The sequence below is a fragment of the Nelusetta ayraudi genome, unplaced genomic scaffold (genome assembly GCF_046127955.1).
Source record: "Nelusetta ayraudi isolate G7.1 ecotype Tasmania unplaced genomic scaffold, CSIRO-AGI_Nayr_v1 ptg000026l, whole genome shotgun sequence".
In the NCBI taxonomy this organism is placed as follows: Eukaryota; Metazoa; Chordata; class Actinopteri; order Tetraodontiformes; family Monacanthidae; genus Nelusetta; species Nelusetta ayraudi.
Window position 1 is genome coordinate 6257828 of NW_027466076.1, and position 19651 is coordinate 6277478.

Consider the following 19651-nt stretch of genomic DNA (forward strand, 5'->3'; position numbering starts at 1 on the left):
CCTCACTGTGACTGCGTCACTACGTCCAGCAGCCTCTGTCCAGTGGCTGCCACCTCGCCTCAGAAACTCGCAGGAGTCAGATTCAACCGCCCAGGTGTTTGCACTCATCTCCTTCCTCCACGCCCACTTCCTGTCCGTCCTACTGTCGCTCTCATCCGAGGTGCACTCACGTCCTCCATCTCATGGTTCCCGTCAGCCTTTCTTCTGAAAGACAAAAACCAGATCCATTCACACGTACGGTACCAATTCATTTCTGTTCCTCTTTCTTAGACTGTTTGTCTGTTGCTTTGCTCTTTTGCAGGATAGTTTCAGTGCTTCTTTTTTTTTTTTTTACTTTATTTTCCTTATAGCCTGTTATGATGTTTGATGGCAAAAAAAACAAGCAAAAAAAAAACAGTCACTGTTTCTGCACTTGTGTGTGATACTTGCATAAAAAAAAGCCGATGTTTCTTTTGGCTCTGTCTTTCTTTACACGCTTGTTTGCTCTGTTCATGCCGACGGTGCGTGTCTGTGTGCTTCTCATTGCTTTTCTTCTCATCAGATCGCAACAAAGCGTGGCCAGGTGGGAACTGTCGCTATCTACCTATCACTTCTAGACCCCGTCTGCCCTCCCCCAACTCCCCCGCACACGTGACACACAGGACGTGACCTGGTGTCAAACCTCCAAAAACGACTTTGCCATCCCAAGACTCTTGGGATCTGCCCATGATCCCCCCCCCCCTCTCTTCCCTCATAGAGCCGAACTTTTGTCCCAATATTTGAACATCCGGGTGAAAAGACAATATTGGGAACGCCACCTCATAGCTTTCAGAAGACTCTTTCACTGCCGCTGACTCGCTCATATGTGACTTTTGCACACATTTTGCAACCTACGATGCATCGAAACCAAATCCAATCCATGCTTTTGTCTTGGAGTGACAAACTCCTGAATCAAACTCCTGAATCAAACCCCTGAATCAAGCAAGTGCATTGATTGGTTAAACCAGCAAAGGCCTGACTCAGCCCACTGCCTCTCACTCACATCTGCCTTTAGTGAGACAGTATTTTCATTAAAGTCAATCGAGTGCCTGTATGGCTTTGCACCTGCATCCAACTTCAGCTTCTCCACTCAGAACAATGCATGGTTGCATTTGGTGTGCACTTGCTGGATGAATCATCTAGTGGCAGTCTTGAATTCCCCAGAGGAAGTTTTCCAGATGTTCCTCGAGCCATTTTAAATGTGTGCAGAAATATAAATACGAGGTCCTGTTTAAAACACAGCAGAGTGCAGGTCCATGCGAACACATAGAGGGAAACTCTGCCAAATTACTCAATAGCAAACAAACATACAAACTACCAACAACGCTGCACTGGTTCAATCTTTCAAAATGAGACCAATTCCAAACTATGACAACACAACTGCGATGTGCGCGGCTGCACACGGCCGTGTTTGCCGCTGTGTGTTTGCGGCGGCGAGACAAAGTGCTTGTGATGGGACGTCAGCTCCACCTCCAGAGGATCAGAGCGGTGGTGACTGAGCACGACCTCACATGCCTTGCTGCCCAGCACGTGAATTAATCAGTCCTGAACTGATGCCAACACGCCCCCTCACACACACACACACACACACACACACACACACACACACACACACACACACACACACACACACACTCCATCTTCCCGCCCCCGGCCCTTCTGAAAGCTATTGGGAGGCTGTTCTTGCCGTCTCAATGTGTGGAGGTCCTTGAATAGCGAGGCCTGGCATTGACTCTCCAGATGCATGCCGGCGTAACCGAGTCATCCGAGCATGAGCGCTGCATGCCATCTCAGTCCAGTCCTTCATTGAGAAAGGAAGAGGGCCCGCGAGCCAAGAATGTATGGAGCCGTGCCCCACTCCCGCCTCAGCCCGGCCCCCACTACATGTCAGAGGTCTCATCAAGTCATCCTTTCAGTAAACAAACAGAAACCACCACCATCGCAGTGCTTCTGTACAACCAGAGTCTTGACTCGCCGGTCGACGGCGGCTTCAGAGTTGTCTCATCATGTTTCAGGACCAATCCTCACTGATGACTCGCATTTTCTCCGGTGTTCACCAGTTTAAGAGTCAAAGTTCTATTTTAATTCTGTTCTCCATGAGTGATTATTTAGAAGAGGTTTGCAACCCAATATTAAGAAGCAGCTGGGATCCCATTCCTTTGCAGTCTTTGCAGTTCTATTGTGATCTGTTTTACAAAGAAACAGCAACATCAAAGTGTGACGTGCTCTGCTTACAGCCAAGGATGTATTTTAGAGTGACGGCTCCTTGTTACAGCCACTGCTGGAGTTAGCAGAGGTCTTCTGGAAAGATCACGTAGGCGTGCAGTTTGATGTTTCAAGGATGAAAGACAATCCTGACAAGGAGCTAAAAGTGTAAAAAATAGTGAGTGCACATTGTACAAAAGCTGCATCTTTGTTGAACTGGCCTGTTGGATACATTTTTCCTGCAAGAACAACAGCTGTTTGGATCCTGGAGGATCCTGACAGCTGTCTTTTTATAAAGACGTTGGTGGAAAGAACTAAACAGCCTCTAGAGGGCTCTAGAGCTGACACACTTTGTTTTATTTCACAAGGAAGATATTTCCAAAAAGGAAAAGTGTGCATGTTTGGCTCTGCCGCTGTACAGCGTCAGCATTATTTAACTGTCAGACCACTCCCTCTCCCTCTTTTTCAAATGAGTCTTTCTTTTTTTTTGTTTTTTTTGCCAACATGCGTTCCACTCACAATGGAAATTAGTCATAGAATGACTTTTTTGCTGCCTTTGGCAACCGTCAGTCTCTAAGCAAACAATCCAACTCAGCTGGGCTCAATGCTGTTAGCATGGCAGCTACTTTTTGGAAGGCGCCACACAGAAGCCAACTCGTAGTGGCTTCCAGCCAGGGTTCCTGTAGTGGGACCTTGTGAACATACTCAGACTGCAGTGAAGAACCTTTATGTCATTTAAAGCAGCTCTAGGTAACTTGAGCTTGCTACGAGTTTGCTACGACAACAACGTCATAGCAAACGTTCAACACTTTTATTACTTCGTCTTTCATCGAGGTTACTTATTGGGTTCCATTCGGCCATTTTACAATCTTATGTATTTGTAATAGTAGTCTGTAAGACCGCCTCCAAATAAACGTGTGACGTTGCCGTAAAGTGGTTCGTCCGGCGTGTCGGGTCGCGCGTGAAAGTCACGCAGTGCAGTGGAAAAGTTACCTAGAGCTGCTTTAACAGGATGATAATACTGAATGTTCATGGCCTTTGAGCTGTTTGCTGGAGGTCCGATACAAACAAAGTCTGCAGTGGTGCCAGGTTGAGTTCCTCTAATCCAGGAATTAGAGCCGTTCAAGCCTAAGAAACTAAAAGAAATGGCAGGAAGACGCAGAACCCAAAAGGTATACATGAAGAAGATGAAGGATAAATAGAAAAAGAGAGATTACAGGGTAACTGAACGCTGTGAATGATGAAAGTGGCTGACAATGAGCTGAGACTGAAGGAAAAGGAAAAAGGTCAGAAGCTGGAAGGAAATATCAGATTTGAAAGGAGGGAACAGGAAGAGTGTATTGAAGCGATTCCAGGCAGCAGCCAGAGCAATGTGTACTGGAGTAAATGTACTGGAACAACTCTGAATATTTAATCATCTCCACAGTTGCATGCTTCTGTAGAAGACCAGAAACAAACATGACAAACCCACATGCATGCCCTCTACTAACAGAACACACGCAGGTACTTCTCACAGTATACCTGCTGTTGGGCGGCCGGCGCTTAGTAGCGGCCCAATGGATAAAAGTGACAGTGTTGCTCCTCAGGCGGCTGCCGTGGTCCACTCTGACTGTACTTTCCATCTGCACAGAGGGACAAAAGGCAAGGACATCAACACCATCAAGTCCCTGAGGGTCCTGCGGGTGCTGCGGCCGCTCAAGACCATCAAACGTCTCCCCAAGCTGAAGGTACAGGGATGCATCTGTCACTCCACTCATCCTAACCTGGCCTGCCAGAGAGGATGCCAGATCTCTCGATCCATCTGCTCAAGATCCCACTGAAGGCAGAGAGAACAAACTTGGAAAGTGGCTCAGTTGGTAGAGTGGGTTGGTTTCCTCTTTAGCAGCGACAGCTGATCAATCCAGAGCAACGGAGCAGAAGACCAAGAGATGTGATTGCAGTAAATAGAAGTGTGATGATGATTGAAACAAATGGGAGCTGGCTGACACGCCCTCATCCACTGTGTCTCTTCCTTAGTTGGGCGGGGGAGGGGGGAGGGGTGGCTTGACGGACAGGCTGTCAGCAGCAGGAGAGATGTATGGCCTGCCCTCTCCGAGGAGACAAAGAGCCGCGGCGGCAGCCGTTCATGCGGCAGGATGATGTTCATTGGCTACATTACGTACGTGTCACGGCGTTGCTTCTCTCTGTGGGAGATGGCAGCTCTGAAAGGACGGAGCTGAGCCACGGAGAGTGACAGGCAGGGGGCAGGAAAGAAGCATTCAGCGCATGAATTCAAAGCGTCTTCTCAGTGGCCTGCAAGTGCAGCTGGATAATAAAGATTTCAAGCATTTTATTTTAGTGGGAGAAACCAGTCAGTGTCCGTTTTAGCGTTTGTTTTGGGACACCCTGTACAGTACAATTTCAAACACCTAGAATGTTAAAAGAAAGGAGAGCCACTCCAGCAGACAGTCTGTCCCTTTGCTCCTGGCCGCTGTGGCCAGAGTTGAGGCTGGAAAGAAGAACCTTCACAGATCTGTACTGCAGGTTAAAGTGTCTCCACAAGCAGAGATTCCATGACGCAGCCAACGTCACCTGAAGTGTGTTTGTGTGTGAACCCCCCAGGCCGTGTTCGACTGCGTGGTCAACTCTCTGAAGAACGTCCTCAACATCCTCATCGTCTACATCCTCTTCATGTTCATCTTCGCCGTCATCGCCGTGCAGCTCTTCAAGGGCAAGTTCTTCTACTGCACCGACGAGTCCAAAGGTCTGGAGAAGGACTGCAGGTAAACCCTCCACACTCCCTCCATCTCCTCCGGCCTCTTCATCGCTCCTCCTCCTCTTGCCTGACTGCGAGCTGCTGTCCTTCCCAGGGGCCATTTCCTGGACTATGACAAGGACGACGTGACGGCCAAGCCCAGAGAGTGGAGGAAGTACGACTTCCACTATGACAACGTTCTCTGGGCGTTCCTCACGCTCTTCACCGTCTCCACTGGCGAGGGCTGGCCAATGTGAGTGGCACTCACCTACGTCTAGCTTCGATAAAGACAAAGTGTTGATAATGAATCAACTTATGGCGTCTCTGAAACCTGTGTGGAAGAATTTGTGAAATTGTGCTTTGGAATTGGGTTTGGGATGATTGTTTACACTGGCAGCTAACTGTGGTGGTCGCTGGTGGACCAACGTTGCCCACAGTAAAGTGGAAACTGCTCTGGTGAAGATGTAGCTTCACCCCTGGCCAACAGTATTGAGACTCTGAGAGAATAGACGGGACAGGTTTAATGACTCTGAAATAGATGTTAAACATTTGTTAGTTTCATTCATTCGTTGCTGTTTTTTTTTTTTAATTGAGACAACGTCCATGTGGGAAAGAGCCACTGCACTCTTGAGTGGATGGATGTGTGGATGGATGATTAGAGTGTTTCTCACCTCCGCCTGTTTGTCCCTGCAGGGTCCTGAAGCACTCTGTGGACGCCACCTACGAGGACCACGGGCCCAACCCGGGCTTCCGCATGGAGACGTCCATCTTCTACGTGGTCTACTTCGTGGTCTTCCCCTTCTTCTTCGTCAACATCTTTGTGGCTTTGATCATCATCACCTTCCAGGAGCAGGGGGACAAGGCCATGTCCGAGTGCAGCCTGGAAAAGAACGAGGTTTGCAGTCGCTTTGACATCTTCTCAGGCATCGCCAGCGCTCGCTGATTGTTATTCCAGGAGAGGCACTTCTTCAACAAACCCCTGACATCATTGCTTGCCAGGCTCCTTTACTTTATTAGCGCTCAGGCTGATCTACTTTAAACAAACCGGTTCTGACATGACTCCCAGCATTCTGAAATAGAGGCAGCGACAAACAAGCCGCTGTATTAATGCTTCCCTGCCCTCTTTGTCTGGGGGACGGAGCGACACAACAACACGGCGACACAGCGACAGTGCGACACGGCGTCACAGCGACAGTGCGACACAGTGACAGTGTGACACGGCGACACGGCGACTCGCTGCCTTTGTCTTGAAAATCAGGAGTCTGTTGATTCTCTCCTTGAGGAATGTGCGAAGGTGCGATAAGAGAGGGGACGAGCTCACTCTGTCTTTTTTTTTTTTTCTTTCATTTTGGTCCCCGTCCTCCAACAGAGGGCCTGCATCGACTTTGCCATCAACGCCAAGCCGCTGACGAGGTACATGCCAGAGAACAAGCAGTCCTTCCAGTACAAGATGTGGAAATTCGTGGTGTCGCCCCCGTTCGAGTACGCCATCATGACTTTAATCGCCCTCAACACGGTGGTGCTGATGATGAAGGTCAGTCGCTCCTCAAACCAGGGACACAATAAAGTGGTTTATTGGCTCAGCGGCTCAGTGCAGCTTCCCGCGATGATGAAGGCTATTGAAATATTCAGAAGGATTGCAAAAGTAATGACTGTGGAAGCGTTTACAGCAGGCAGGCAGGCAGGCAGGCAGGCAGACTGGGCTGGCCCGGCAGATATGGCGGTACCACTGCCAGCCACGACCCAATCCGGTCTTGGCACTTGTTTTGTTTTCAGAGGAGCGAGAGCGACTCCCAGGAGAGTCACTTTGACTCAGTTTGCAGAGAGACTCGGCTTCTTCCGCCAGTCGTTGCTTCGTGCACTCGTTATTGTAACAATCGGTTAATGTCAACACTGTGTCTTATTATTATATCCTTGTATTTTAATGATGAATTCCAAATGGGAAGGAAACTGTGTTGTGGTGTTAAAGTGTGTTGCAGTGATCGTAACGCAACCTCAGATTTCAGCCACTTTGCCAACTCTCTCTGTGCAGCATTTTCATTTGCTCGTCATATATTATTTCTAGGACCAATCAGGTTCCCTTACTTCCAGATAAAGAGGTGGCAGCTACAAGAGCATGAGGTTGTTACAAGCTCTCCTGAGAACACAGAGAAGATGCTGCCACAGCCGCATTTCATCAGAACTGAACAGCACGTTCATATTTACAGAGTAGTCATCATTGAAAAATAGTAGTGAGGGCTTTTGTCAGTAATGAACAACGTTGTTACCACAGATGATTGTTCACCAATTGGGTCCGAGTGTAAATATGACACCTCTTGCTGATTTGGCCAAAACTTCTTTTGCATGATGTCAGAAAATATTCAGCAGTCGAGAAATCGTAACTTTACGACAGCGTGAATGTTTTGCGTACCACTGGGGAACTTTTCTGTGGTGGTTATCAGAATACTGACTGCCTGCTTTGCCTTCTGCCCAACAGTTCTATGGAGCACCAGACCTGTACGAGGCCATGCTGAAGTACCTGAACATCGTCTTCACAGCCCTCTTCACCTTAGAGTGCATCCTCAAGATCATCGCCTTCGGTCCGCTGGTGAGGCCTGGACGCTGGGGGTCCACCTGGGCTTCTTGGGTTTAACACTGGTGTGGAAAAATCGCACAAACCATTCAGAATGTTTGCGGTGCTGATGAAGATGTAGAGGTGGATAAAATGGTGAATCCTCCTGGCCACCGTGGGGCAGTCTAGCCCAGAGCCAGGCACTTTGTCTTCGGCTTCCCTCCATTTCCCAGACTCATTTATCCAATAGCTTTTCTCACACACCGCTGGCCTCGGCCTGTTTAGCCGTTAAGCCCAGAAGGATGAGCTCGGCCCATCAGCAGCAGCAGCAGCAGCAGCAGCAGCAGCAGCCTCCTGCCTCAGGGAGCCAGTGAGTGACCAGCATGATGGCACCGAGGCTGCAGGGACCGCTGGCTCCGGGCATCATGTGTTCAATATGCGCATATATGCAGTTGTGTCCTCAGGGGCGATGGCGATGTTTGTGTGTTAGTGCGCTAGTAGTTCTGGGAGGAGTTTGTTTGTCTTTGTTTTGTCCACAAGACCAAAGTGACTCCGGTGTTTTCTTCTGCAGACTTAAAAATGTAACGTTGAAATCCATCTGTTCATGCAGCCGTGACCAAGGAATGACTGGCTGTCACTGCTGAAAGACGTGCATTGTGACGTGAAATATTTACAGAGCTTTAAAAGGGTGAAACACAGGCATTTAAAGGTCCCATGCAATGACATGTTGATTTTAAGATCTTTATTGTTTCACTGGCACTCAGAAAATCTGTTCATTGAAATAATGCTTTCAATATAGCAAAGACTCCACTGCTCTCTCTCACATCTCTGTGTCATACCTTTTATATTTTTGAAGGCAACTGCAAGTTGGTTGAGAGAGTGGAACCAACACCTTTCTTGGACATGGTGCCACAAAGCTGGAAGAGATATTAGGGGGATAGAAGGGCCCTTTGTGACATCACAAAAGGCTCATTTCCAGAGCTATGAGCTCTCCTAGCACAAACTCTCTCTCAAAAAAAAGTGGAGCAAACAGTGCCGGACACGTTGTTGAAAGCACCGGTGAAGTGGACGTGTCATGATATGACTGACTAAATGCAACGGAATGCAGTCTGCCCACCTGCTGTAGCTGATGTTTGGACCATGTCAGCTGTCCAGGAGTGCAGGAGAGCAGCTCAACTACCGTGACCTCTCCTTGTTTTGACAGAACTACCTGAAAGCCGCCTGGAATGTGTTTGACTTTGTGACGGTGCTGGGAAGCATCACAGACATCCTGGTCACCGAGATCAAGGTAGGAACCAGCGGCAGCAGCACGTCGACCCCCTGGAGGCTGCACTCAGCACTGCAGCTGGTGGCACTGTGGAAACACACCAGGCAGTGCACTTCATGCATTGAAGAGTGGATGTTTTTCTTTCATGTTAGATTTGAGTTTATTGTGTGTTTTTGATAACGGATTGATGGATTGATTCCAAACTTGTAAAGCTGCAGCAATGTAGGACAGAGAGAAAATCTGCATGATTTAGCATTTTTTACTTCTATTTTTTTTTTTTTTAAATCCTTGATTGAAATTCATTGTTTGTGGGGAATTATTGATGTGATTGTGTTCTTTAACTCTTGCTTCTCTCTGTCAAGGTCCTGCGCCTGCTTTATCTCTCAGCCTCAGACCCTCCGTCCAAACCTCAGCACGGCAAAAGTGCAGGCGGCAACGCAAAATAGAAACCAATCCTGCCAAAAATTACAATGAAAAAACACGAGACTGATCAAAACAGAAGCGGCGGGACGGCCGACGGTTGCCTGCCTGCCAGCAGCAAATTTCCAGTCTGTATTTGGCTGAGTGGCTGCAGACCAACCTCAGCTGGTTGGTCTGCAGCCGAGGTGGAGGGCCGAGGACGAGCGCTGCTGCTTTCTCTCTGTGCCAGAGTCGCTTCTCTCTTTCTTTCTCTTGGTGTGACCTTCTTTTCCATGTGACCATTAGTGTTCTTCTCTCTGGCTTTCCTCCCCCTCTTTTTCTTTTTCTCCCTGTCGCTCTGTTCATCCTCTGCTGTGTCTCTCCTGGCGCCTGTGCCCTCCTCACTCTGCTCCTCTGTCGCATCTTCCACCTCCAGACGGTAAGTGGCTTTCCTTGTTGGCCGCTGATTGGGTTTTTATTTGATTATTTTCTTGTCGATTTCCCCCGTCGATGTTTTTTAAGCGTCCGCCGTCCTCAATCCTCTGTGGGACATGAAGATGTAATAGAAGAAGTGGGTGGTGGACGGAGCAAAGATCTCAGACTGAGCTTCATGAGAGCAGTTAAAACAAAGCAGTGGCTTGTTAAACGTAATTGGCCTCGTTTATTTGCGTAGCAGCTTGACATGAAGCCCCTCCATGGATGAATAATATAATAAATATTTCACTTTACTTAGCACGGTGCTATAACAAAGTCATCTCAGGGCGCTTCACAGCACAGTTAAACCTCCGGCTGTTCAGGTGAGGTGACACCGGCAAATAAAAATGAAGGGCAGGCAGTTTATAGACAGCATCGTCTGTGTGCTGCGTTTGTGAATGAGAGGAACCCCAGTGGAGCGATAGAGGAGTCAAAGCACCCTGCACGCCAGAGCAACAGAGAGTGAGGTGGGGGTGTGACCTCTGCATGCAGGTTGGAACAGGTGGAGATACAAAGAGAAGAAGAAGAAGAAGAAGAAGAAGAATTTTTCCAAGTATCATCAAAAGAAAGAAGTGTATTCATTTTCTGTTCTCCAAACAGTCCACTTAGGCAGCACAACGTACTGTACGTGTCAATGTAGCATCGCTGTGTTTAATGGAGAAAAGGGTGTTTTTGCTTGTGAATGTGTTTGGAGCTGAGCTGCAGACCCACCAGCCGGGGTTCTGTCTTCTCTCCGCAGGACAAAATGATCAACCTGAGTTTCCTGAGGCTCTTCAGAGCCGCCCGCCTCATCAAGCTGCTGCGGCAGGGCTACACCATCCGCATCCTTCTCTGGACCTTCGTCCAGTCCTTCAAGGTGACTCCACGCTCAGCAGAACTAAATACACACACACGCACGCAGGCAGGCAGGCAGGCAGGCAGGCAGGCAAGCAACAGCGCTTTACAAATGGCCATTTCAAAAGAAAAAAGTGACTGTGTAAACACGGAGCTGTTAAACTGTGCGGTGCAGCGCGGAGCTCTTCCAGGCAGGCTGATGAATATCAGGGTGAGAGGCTGGAGAGCAGGCGAGGACGAGGCCGCACTGCAGCCCTGCGCTTCACTCACACAATATTTGCTTTCAGCAGACGGCGGCTGGGATTTTCACACAATGCTGATTTGTTTGGCAGAAGCTCCCTCGGATAGAAGTGCAGCTAAAGGCCACAGACGCTCCGCCGCAGCCGCTTGGAATTTGTAGCAGGTTCAGTGTTGAGGGAAGCTTTGCAGCACCGCTGGAAAGGTTGAGGGGACTGCAGAGTGTTAAGAAGGTGACTGACTGTGCAAGGTGATACACACTGCTGCTTTAGAGGCAGCGACCCCACAGGGTGGTCTTCCCAAGCTGGCACGCCAAACGTACAGAACTGAATCATTTCCCCAAACGATTTGTTCATTTCACAGTTGATTCAATTCACTTCAATTCAAATAACTTTATGTATCCGTAAGGAGCGTGTTTGTGTGTATTTGTGTAAAAGTGTCAGTGCGTATACAGCTGACGTACAGCTCAACACAACAACAAGCATATGATAAATACATTGTAGGCGATGGTTAGACGAATGAAAGCATGCAAAGTGAGTCACAAAAGTGAGCAGCACCAGTGACTCGCTGGACATCTGTGCTGCCTTCAGTGAACGAATCACTCGGGGAACGTGCTGCCTTCAGCGAACGATTCACTCGGGGAACGATTCACTCGGGGAACGATTCACTCAGTGAACGTGCTGCCTTCAGTGAACGAATCACTCGGGGAACGTGCTGCCTTCAGCGAACGATTCACTCGGGGAACGATTCACCCAGTGAACGTGCTGCCTTCAGTGAACGATTCTTGCCCTTCTTTCCGTCACTGACTGATTGTGAGTCGTCCCGCCAGCCAGTGGAGCCAAATAAAAGTTTCCAAAATGCGTCAGATTGGGTGGAAGCGGAACGCTGAGCTGGACGTCAGTTGGAAAAACTGGACCCGCATATAAAACGGGTCACAGTTGTCTGCATTTATTGAGATTTTGAAACTGCCTGCTGCGTGTTCATGAACGCGGCGGCACTTCCTGTTGACGCGTTGATCAACTGAATGATTCGGTGAAGGAGCGATTCGTTTCGTCCTACTGATTCAGTTCCGCGTAAAGAACTGCTTACAGGCTTACAGCTCAGGCTCCTGTCAGACTTTCCAAGGCCTCCGTGGAGAATCCAATTATTGCGAGGGAGCGAGCAAGCGAGCAAGGGAGAGAAAGAGAGAGAGAGAGAGAGAGAGGGCGAGGATCAAAGCAGTGGCTGCCTGAGAGGATTCTGTGTGTGTGTGTGTGTGTGTGTGTGTGTGTGTGAACCTGTGCTGGTCTCCTCCAGGCTCTGCCCTACGTCTGCCTGCTGATCGCCATGCTCTTCTTCATCTACGCCATCATCGGGATGCAGGTGAGTCTGACTCAGCGGAAGCAGCGACTCCTCATTAACCCAGAGTCCTGACTTGGGCCCACCCCACCCCACCCCACCCCCCAGCCCCCACACTCATTAAGCCCTCCCTTTAAACGTGCTGCTCTCTGGCTGTGAACATTGACCTTCTCTCAGTTCTCTGCCACCTGCTGCTGCTGCCTTCACTTCATTAATACTCAGTGCAGTGCAGAGTCGGTGGAGGGCAGCAGTTGGATTAGAGACTATCAGGGGGCGGGGCTTATCGAGTGATCATGCATGAATAACGATGTCGCCGTCTTTAACTGAAGTAAAACACAATTGAAATGACATCTCAGTTTGATCATGTGACCCTGCGGTTGAACGAGCGTCGCGGTAGTTTGGTAGTTTGGCTGCGTTGGTCCTGCTTCACCTTCTGCTCTCCTCAGGTGTTTGGAAACATTGAGCTGAGCGACGACACGGCAATAAATCATCACAACAACTTCCAGAACTTCTGGCAGGCCTTGACCCTCCTCTTCAGGTGAGCTCCCTGCTCCTGCTCCTGCTCCTGCTCCTCCTCCTCTTGCTCCTCCTGGTGACTTTATTGAAAGCCTGCACTGTGTTTGCTTTGGCCAGGAGTGCGACGGGCGAGGCGTGGCACGAGATCATGCTGTCGTGCCTCAGCAACCGTCCCTGCGACAAGCTGTCGGGGACGGCAGGGAAGGAGTGCGGCAGCGACTTCGCCTACTTCTACTTTGTGTCCTTCATCTTCCTCTGCTCCTTCCTGGTCAGTACGGACGGCGGGAGGTCAGAACCGCTCTCCCGGGTTTCCTCAGCATCAAAACAGTGATTTCACTGGAGCGTACATCCACTTGCCAGGAATGAAGCACAATTAAACTGTTGATGCTGGCCGGATGCCTGAGTGCTCAGCGCTGGCAGCTCACAGCAAGAAGGTCACTGGTGCAGCTCCCTGGTGGGCAGCTGAGTATAAAAACACACTTTAGGCTAATATTTAGCCGCTGACCTGCAGCAGATGCACTGATGGACCTCTGGCCCACCACTGCCCAGAAGGCAGTGGGTGCAATGCAAAAAGCACATTTCACTCAACATCGAGGAAACGTTTTCCAACACGTAAAAACCAACAAGCTAATGTCTAGCACTTGTCCTGGGTGTGTGTCATAAAGCCATGTTATACTGAAACATCTCATTGTTTTGACCTGAACAGAGCAGCAAACACTTTCCCCCTGCAGCTGCATAATAATCCACAGCACTGAAATAATCCACAGCAAGTAGGCTGGAAGTAATACTGGAATGCATTTATGAGATACAACATTCATCCATCCATCCATCTTCCATACCCTGAACTCAGGGTCCTGGGGGTCTGCTGGAGCCTCTCCCAGCTGTCAGAGGGTGAAGGCAGGGTGACACCCTGGACAAGTCGCCAGTTCATCGCAGGGCCACATAGACACAGACAACCGTTCACACTCACATGCACACCTACGGACAATTAAAGTCTTCAATTGACCTCACATGCATGTTTCTGGAGTGTGGGAGGAAGCCGGAGAGAAGCCAGCAGACACAGGGAGAACAATGCAAACTCCACACAGAAAGGCCCTGGGCCCCGGAATCAAACCCACAACCTTCTTGCTGTGAGGCGGCAGCGCCGACCACTGCGCCACCGTGTGGCCCTGAGATACAACAACAAAGATGAAATAACAATTCATTAAAAGAAGATCTTGGAGAATCAGTTTTGTGGTCTGACTCACTCAAGAGTCTCCTCATTGCTTTTAACGTCATCAAACACTTTCAGATGCTGAACTTGTTTGTGGCCGTCATCATGGACAACTTTGAGTACCTGACCAGGGACGCCTCCATCCTGGGACCTCATCACCTGGATGAATTCATCCGCGTGTGGGCCGAGTACGACCCTGCTGCCTGGTGAGACCTCCGGCCGCACGCTGACAGTCTGGGTCGACACAGGGGGCCTTCAGCACTCATGGGTTTTCATGGCAGAGATGCATATGATAAGCACAGCCCACACACTGCTACTGCATTCTGTCAACAACCAAGTTGGCTTGAGTCATAAATCCTGTGTGGATTTAAAGAGGAGCAGAGTTTATCAGTGAAGCTGCGCAGCGCCTCCTTGTGGCCGCAGCTCTAGCGGTCAGCGCCGCGCAAGTGCCGGCCGAGGCGTCGCCGGCTGTGAATTGTGCCTCACATTACGTAAGGCCCGTTCAATTTTTCAGGAGGCAGCGCTGTCGCTAAGTTGTAAGACGTGCAGAAATATAAAATAAGCATCTGCTGACAGAACTGACGGGGGAGGAATTCATTTGTACGCTGGTGAATATGTATTAGCTGCTCTCAGATGTGCGCTGAGAGAAACACACAGCGCGCCTCCACCACTCCGCTGCATGTTAGCGGCTCATCCTCTTCACACTGTTCAAGAGGGAGGTTTAATTTTATACCAAAGTCCATCATTTATTTAAACACTGTATTAGCTGAAACATCCGCTCCACTCCAGTCTGAGATGGAGGCAAGTATACACTTTGCATTGTAAAGGTTTGTCCGTCATGTTGTGGCTTAGAGTCAACACTCTAAACCTCGTCCACTCTACAGTGGCTTTCTCCCCTATGATTTCTTCTGAACGTCCTCATTAATGAAAGCATGCTGCCCATCTTGTGGGCCGAGTGTCTTCGGCCGGGAATCCCCACCTTCACGGATACATTGATGAAAGTCTCACTCCGAGCTGGCCAAGCACTGGAGCTCCAGAGCCATGCTCCAGTCACAACCAGCAGTCCGCAGCACCTGTGTGCTTCCTCTCAGTGGGCGCGACTCACCGCCGCGCTCCTCACATGCTGCCCGCCCTCACAGAGATCAGCGCCGAGCGAGTCCACAGCGCGGCCTAGGAGGGAGCGCTCATAGGTGGACCGGTCCGCTCGTCACTGCCAGCCCTGTCAGCCTGCGAGTCTGGAAGCCTGGCCTGGCGCCCTGGCTCCAGAGCAGCCAGGCGCTCTCACCATGGTCACCATGGTCACCTTCAATCACGCACAACTGCTGGCTGATAGGGAAATATATACAAATATAGAAAATATATATATTTAATGTCTGGATATATGTTACACACACACATATACACTACTTGTCAAAGTTTGGACACACCCTATGAATTTATGACAATTGAATTTATGACATGTTTCATATGTAAATTCTTCAAAGTAGCCACTTTATTTTCCATGTGCTTCTGTGTAATTGCAGATATCTTGCTCATCTGTTTGATGTCTTCATGGTCAATGTACAAGATAGAAAGTACTAAAGATAAAGAAAATGCATTGCGTTCGATAGTGTGTCCAAACTTTTGACACATACAGGTACTACCCAGAACATTAGAATATCCTGAAAAGGTTGTAGCATTTCTGCAATTCAACTTAAAAGGTGAATGTGACATATTATATAAAGGAATAATATGCAAATCAATATATTTCAAGTTTTTATTTCTTTGGATTTTGCTGATCAGGTCTTGCAACTTAAAAAAAAAAAACTCAAATTCAAAAATTCAGAAAATTAGAATGTTACATAAAGTCAAATCTTTATGAAAATCTTAATCAGCAAAGTTACAACAAGGAACTGCTTGAGATGTCAGTTTGCGTGGAATGGCTCAATGAAATCTGTTGCTTTCATCTTTTATGTTAAATTGCCAAAATAAAACAACTTTTACTTGATATTCTAATTTTCCAGGTAGTACCTGCACATAGTGTTTATTAATAACAAATAGGTCATTGCTGCTATAAAGTGCAAGTATGAAATGAATAATCTATATATTGATACAGGTATGCACAGAATATAACAGGTGAATGAATGAATGAGATGAGATGAGATATCCAGATAATCAATGCTAACTGCACTTTAACCAATCTGGGAAAAAAAAGAAGATTATTGTGTCTTCGTCTTCTTGTTATGAAGCCTGGACTCCTTATTGACTGGCTGCTGCGTCACTCTGACAGTGGCTGTGGTCAACTCCTGTGTGAGCTAACCCTCTTCAACGTGTCTCATGTCTTTCAGCGGGAGGATTTGCTATCAGGACATGTACAAATTGTTGCGTTTTATCTCCCCTCCCCTGGGCCTGGGGAAGAAGTGCCCCAACAGGGTGGCCTATAAGGTTTGACTCCCCTCACAGCGCCTTTGCCTCCAAAGCAAAGGGGCCGTGGTTGCTCCTCGTACTTGTGCCCCCCCGCCGTGCCGCGCCGCGCCACTAGGGTGGCCCCCGGCGCCACATGCATAACAAACAGGCATCGATCCTCCACTAACCAGCCGGCAGGTAACCATGGCCAGAGCAGGAAACAAGGCCGCAAGTCAGCCTCACGGAAAAAAGAAAAGGAAGATGAATCAGGCACCGTGTGCCACGCCTGAGACCTTCCTCTCTGCTGGTGCTGGCTGGGAGGTGACCAGACAGAGAGAGAGAGCATTGGGGGCTTTGTTTCCATCCCTGGTTCCTGCTTTATGCCTCTTAGCATGCTGAACTGGAGGGCATCTTAAAGCGACACTCCTCCCAAAATCTGTCCACCGTGGTCGCTGCCGCCGAGCCTGGAGGGCTGGAACTCAGTCCACCGTCTGACTGAGTCAGCGCATCGCAGGGAGAAATAGCCAGGGAAAATTCTGGAAGCTCTCGCCGCTGCCTGTGCTGCCCGCCTTCCCAGAATGCCGAGTTCTGAGCTGTGTTACTAAGAAAAGCAGTGCAGGAGGCAGAGAAGCGGAGCTGCCTCGGGATGTTTGTCGTTGTGTGACTGGAGTGTTGTCTCGTCATCATATAGACATTGTGAGATGCACTCAGTGAGCCAACGACACTCCACTACTGTCGCTACAGCCACATTTCAAACACCGTCTTTATGGCCATGAAACCAAACTGGACCATGTAGACTTTAGTGGCTGTTTATTGATCGATTCATCTTTTTTTTTTTAGAGCGATTTAGACCAAAAAAAAAAAAAAAAATGAAGCAGTTTATCAAGGTGTGAATTTTCTGCTGCTTTCCAGCCGAGCATTTAGCAGTTTATTTGCAACCGTTTTTGGCGGCCCCTGCTGGTCAAAGAATAGAATGCAAGTTTCCTCGGTCCTTGCTTCTGCACAGGCAGCGGTTGGCCAGCAGTTGTCTTCCACCTCTCGAGCTCCATGCGTGGCAACAGGACAGGTTTTTGGGTGGAATGCTTCTTTAAAGTGAACAGAAAACAGTCATTGTCCACCAGGATGCCGCCATTCATGCAGCATCTGCTGGGCTCCTGGGAATCCTCTGGACGTCCGGCTCAAAGGGCCATTCCACAATCCCGTTCACCTGGAAATCTTATTAATGAGGATTTCTGTGTTTTCCTCTCTCTCTCCCCCCCTCCTCATTCTCTCCACTGGGCATGGCCCACTCTGGTGTGATGGTTTGGCCCTCCCTCCCCTCCCCTCCCTTCCCCCCCTCCCCGCCCTCCTCCACCTCTCCCCCTGGGTGGAACTCTTCATCCTTTCTTCCATGGGTTCCCGCCAACTTTACCCCCCCCCCCCCTCCTGTGAAGTGGCCGCATGAGTTACCGCGACATGTACGAGATGCTTCGCGACATGTCGCCCCCGCTCGGTTTGGGGAAGAAATGTCCCCCCCGAATCGCCTACAAGGTAGAAAAACGACCCTTCCTCCTCCTCCTCCTCTTCCTCCTCCTCTGCCACTCTGCCACTGGTTCCCTGCTTCATCCCCGTCGCTCGAACCCTCGCCTGCTGTCCTCTTCTTCTCTCTGTTTGTCCGAGCAACTCTGTCGTCTCGTCCTGCTTCAGATTTTATTTTCATCCTACCTTATTTTGGTTAAGTTTTGCTTAAGTTGCAAGGCTGTTGCCTTCTTATGAGCCACAGACAGTGAATTTAAAGAGGGAAACACTCAACAGTGGCTTTCCCTCGACATTGGCCTCATGCAGGACTTTAGCTTTAGTGATGATTTATCATCTTTTCTCCTTGTGTGCCCCGTGAGGTTCATGTTTTTTTTTGTACTTTTTTTTTTTTTTTTTTTATCCCATGCAAAGTCTCCCAGTTGTGGTGACCCCCAGGGATGTCGGCAGTCTGCCTGAAATAATTAAATATGTGCTGGAAGGAAAAAGCCGTTTTATTCCAGCAGCAGCGGAGCTCACAACTCTGTGACTCCTGAGAGCGACTGGAGCTCAGCAGGATTTCCCTCACGCTGCTGTCGTCCTGCAGTTGACCTGTTGTTATTTTATTAAATCCAAAGGATAAAGTTTTAAAGAAAACAACAGGAGGTTTTTTTTTATTTTTTTTTTATGTCAGTTGAATGGCGCCCCCTGTGGGAAATGGCCTGAAAAATATCCACGGTGCATTTTCATCATTGATTGGAGTCGATTAATCAGTGAATTGATGGAACATTTCAGCCCTGACTGTCAGCCTGCTGTCATGGACCGATTTGAATCTAAAATTTGACACGGTTTGCCAGAACACACACACACGCGCACACACTTGTCAAGCGTGTCTCTAGTGTGCAGCTTGACAAGTGTCCAGGTAGCGCCGGCGCCAGCTGCTTCACCTCTTAGCATGCAGACTTAATGCGAGTGGTTCCACCGCCTGCACAGCTGTCCAATCAGATGGCAGCTCAGCCGTCGGCCTGGACTGACTGTCTGGCTCTGACGTGGCCGCAACGCCACCACGCCAAATATAACTGCTGGCTTTTTATGAATTGACGGACAAAGACACCAGCAGAGACGCCTGGGACGCACGCAGCAAGTGCACTTTAGAGCCTTCAGTGTGTGTGTGTATGTGTGTGTGTGTGTATGTGTGTGTGTGTGTGTGTGTGTGTCTCCCCTTCCCGTTATGTCTTCAGCTTGCTAAAGTCACCAGTCTTCTTTTTCCCAAAGTCACATTTGTCCTAGTCGCCCTCCCTCTCCTTTTCCTTTTTTTCTTTTCTTTTTTCTTTCTTGCCTTCCGGCGGAGCTTCTCTCTCTTCTCTCTCTTCTCTGTCTTCTCTCACCTTCTCCTGGGATTTCTGTCGCCTCTTCTCTCCCCGCCAGCCCCTCTCCCTCTCTCAGTCTGCCTGCCTGCCTGCATGCGGATGAGCTCTTTGATTATGCGACTCTCCATTTGTCCGACGTCTTGCAGCCTGCGTTCTGCTGCGTTCTCTCTGTTTCTGGGGAGAAAGATGCAAGACGTCCTGCAGCGTGGCTGCTCCCCACTGGAGCTCCTGCTCCTCCTGCTCCTCCTGCTCCTCCTCCTCCTCCACCTCCTCCTCTTCCTGCAGCTTGGCTTCCCTCCTTCCTTCCTTTGTTCCATATTGCTCGGCTCACAAAGTGAACTTGTTGTCGTCTTGCACTTGTTTCAATGGAATCAAACATTGGAGGTGATCTTCACGCCCTCCACGTGTTGCTCTCTCTGCATGTCTGTCTTGTCTTCTACCTCATTTCCACCTTTTCAGTTTCCTGTGTGAGGCCGCCCGTGCAGCAGAAACCTGAAAAGTTGTTCACCCATTTCAACCACGCCCGCCTGCATCATTTGTTTCACCCATTTCACGGCCCTGCATGGTGGCCAGGTTCCAATAGATAAAATCCATCTGAGCTGCCGTCTTTCACTTC

At 49.1% G+C, this 19651-nt stretch overlaps 1 protein-coding gene across 6 annotated transcripts in view; it reads left to right on the forward strand.

Moving 5' to 3' along the window:
* The window catches only part of cacna1bb (calcium channel, voltage-dependent, N type, alpha 1B subunit, b), a 130313-nt gene that overhangs the window by 93548 nt on the left and 17114 nt on the right, over positions 1-19651 (forward strand). For 3 of the 6 annotated variants that reach the window (XM_076029299.1, XM_076029302.1, XM_076029301.1), the window contains 13 exons: positions 3854-3950; positions 4825-4985; positions 5073-5210; positions 5651-5852; positions 6327-6491; positions 7434-7544; positions 8713-8796; positions 10388-10504; positions 12016-12081; positions 12504-12595; positions 12691-12841; positions 13865-13992; positions 17605-17701. In XM_076029299.1, coding sequence (XP_075885414.1) covers positions 3854-3950; positions 4825-4985; positions 5073-5210; positions 5651-5852; positions 6327-6491; positions 7434-7544; positions 8713-8796; positions 10388-10504; positions 12016-12081; positions 12504-12595; positions 12691-12841; positions 13865-13992; positions 17605-17701 — 1609 coding nt within the window. Of the gene's footprint in view, positions 1-3853; positions 3951-4824; positions 4986-5072; positions 5211-5650; positions 5853-6326; positions 6492-7433; positions 7545-8712; positions 8797-10387; positions 10505-12015; positions 12082-12503; positions 12596-12690; positions 12842-13864; positions 13993-16113; positions 16275-16307; positions 16980-17604; positions 17702-19651 lie in introns of those variants that run through there. The other 3 variants (XM_076029300.1, XM_076029303.1, XR_012927068.1) reach the window with 2 other exon arrangements.